The 2,669-nt window shown below is 40.3% G+C and overlaps 1 protein-coding gene across 1 annotated transcript; it reads right to left on the bottom strand.

Moving 5' to 3' along the window:
• Positions 1-454: 454 nt before the first annotated feature.
• LOC106957529 (homeobox protein Hox-D4b-like) lies at positions 455-2,561 on the bottom strand. The gene is made up of 2 exons (XM_015048909.1): positions 1,769-2,561; positions 455-883 (listed from the first exon to the last, which is right to left on the bottom strand). Exons 1-2 carry the CDS (start codon positions 2,214-2,216, stop codon positions 579-581), a joined length of 753 nt encoding a protein of 250 aa, XP_014904395.1. The 5' UTR covers positions 2,217-2,561; the 3' UTR covers positions 455-578.
• Positions 2,562-2,669: the final 108 nt, after the last annotated feature.

Raw genomic sequence — 2,669 nt, 5'->3', positions numbered from 1 at the left:
CAAAAAAAAAAAGTGCCCTTAAAAAACCCTTCCCTTTTTTTTTTTTTTTTTTTTTTTTTTTTTTTTTTTTTTCAATTGAAACCGAAAACAAAATAATACTAATATGGCTACTCTCCTACAAAAATGCTAAAACTTTATTTATGCAACTATTCTGCTGGTCAGCCGTTGAACAATTTGGTCTTGTTTTTTAAGCACCGGCTCGCAGACCATTTTGGTAGCGTGCACACTCATAAATTATTTTAACTTTCTAGGTAGCTATTAAAAACCCTGTATTATATGCTTATTTACCCTGTATAAAATAAAAACCCTGTTTCTCCAAAAGAACCAACATTAACAATTTTTGGCACCGTGCTTATAGTGCCGATCGGGTATTAAAGTGGGGAATAATTCGTGTTTGTATCAAAGGAGAGACAGACCGTTAAGGTCACCATAATACATTCATCGATTACTCATATATGAGGCTGACCTTGATACAACATCCTTCAGAATACAAACAATAATAATAAAATAAACATCACAACGCTTTAAAGCAGTTCAAATATTTCAGGACTGAACAGCTTGGATCACTTCGGCTCATGTCAGACGGTTATCGCTGCCTTCACGCTGCAGTCGCTGCTGTTATTGTTGCTGTCCGTCGCTTTCTTGCTTTTGCTCCTTCCTTTGGTGTTGGGAAGCTTGTTATCTTTCTTCCAGCGCATGCGCCGGTTCTGAAACCACACCTTCACCTGCCGCTCGGATAGACAGAGAGCATGGGCCACCTCAACCCGGCGGCGGCGCGTGAGATACCGACTGAAGTGGAACTCCTTCTCGAGCTCAAGGACTTGTTGGCGCGTGTACGCTGTGCGCAGCCGCTTCGGTTCCGGCCCAACGTGATTGGGATTGACTGTAAAAATAAATAAATAATAATATATTATAAACAATGGATGAATTACATTGAACCGATATTTAAAATATTAAATATTCAAATATTTGTAATACTTATTTTTAAATATTGCATTTATATTTATTAATTCAAGTTTAATATTTAACACACACAAACACGCGCGCGCGCGAGCACACACACACAGACAATAATTTCGATTATTCGATTGGGATTGTCTGTGAAAAATCAACAGTAGTAGAATGATACTAACAATAATGATAACTATGAAAAATACTGTTTATTACATTTTGTATAAACATTTTTTTCAGAAGGAAAATAAGTGAAATGTAAATAAAATACTAGTAGTGTACTAATAATAATAAAGCAGAAAAAGAAAAGAAAAATATAATATGAAATCAAGTCAAATATAAATAAAACAACAAAGTCTCCTTCACTAAAGGACTCCTAATCAAACTGAATCAATTTTTATCTAAAACTAACAACAGTTATTAGGCCATAAAAGAAACCAGTTATCATTTTACTTTGTATAGCGATCATTTGTGGTCGACCGGGAAGAGATCCAAAAAGGGAATGTTTCTGTTTCTTTCTTTTCTTTAATGTTCTTTTTTTACTTTTAACTTGCAGCTTTTTGTTTGTTCGCATCGTTGCGACACACACACACACACACACACACACACACACACACGTCGCCTATATGCGCTGCAGAAGGGCCATAAAACTTTATAGGGGTTGTAATTCTCGCCTGCTTTCACTAAGGTCGTAAATTATTTGACAGAGAAAAAGAAAGAAGATGCTAACAAATAGAAAGAAAGAAAGAAAGAAAGAAAGAAAGAAAGAAAGAACGAACAAACAAACAAAGCTTTTTGATTTGGTCATGGTTCTCACCATGCGCAACGTGCACTTTCTTCATCCAGGGGTAGACGACAATGGGCGGCTTGTCCTTCCCCAGGCCAGCCGCTTTCCTCTGCACCTGAGCCGGCTTGGCGCAGGTCATCCAGGCCTGGTGGCACTGCAGGTCTCCCGCGGGGAACCTCTCCTTCTCGGACGTGTCTGGCTCTCTGTACAGCGGGTAGGTCGCAGTGTGCTGCTGCTGATGCTGTGGCCGCTCCTCTGCATCGTCCCGGTGATGGCCCTGTACAGATTGTTGGTAGCCGGTTTGTTGTGATGCGTACACAGGCGGATGAGGCTGCATAGGCTGATAACCCCCTGCATAACTGCCATTGTCCTGAGGGCTGTTGTAATACCCCCCTTGGTCACTAAAATTACTGTAATCTTCTTCACAAGGCGGGAACTGCGGCTCGGCGTATTTACAGCTCACCACGAAGGACTCCATGATTGATTTATAGCGAGGATAACAGGAGAATACTAATTTTTCTTTCTATCTCCTCTCTCTGTCTCTTTTCCCCCTCTGGCATCGAGCCATCCTGCGGCTGTCAAATAGACAGACGGCCGCGCGGGTCACGTGGCCCGTCAGCCAACCAATCAGAGGCCGCACACTGGGACGTTTATGTCAAACGTAATGGGATAATTTAGGAGGGAAAAAAATTCATCACGGTCTTAATGAAGATTTGCAGCTTGGAAAAATTACCGCTATTAGAAGTTTGTGGACACAGGAAATGTAAATAAACAACAACAAAAAAATCTATCTATCTATCTATCTATCTATCTATCTATCTATCTATCTATCTATCTATCTATCTATCTGTCTGTCTGTCTGTCTGTCTGTCTGTCTGTCTGTCTGTCTGTCTGTCTGTCTGTCTGTCTGTCTGTCTGTCTGTCTGTCTGT

The sequence above is a fragment of the Poecilia latipinna genome, unplaced genomic scaffold (genome assembly GCF_001443285.1).
Source record: "Poecilia latipinna isolate Pla-1442-1.1 unplaced genomic scaffold, P_latipinna-1.0 Scaffold913, whole genome shotgun sequence".
Lineage (NCBI taxonomy): Eukaryota > Metazoa > Chordata > Actinopteri > Cyprinodontiformes > Poeciliidae > Poecilia > Poecilia latipinna.
This window is presented reverse-complemented; position numbering and strand designations above follow the sequence as displayed.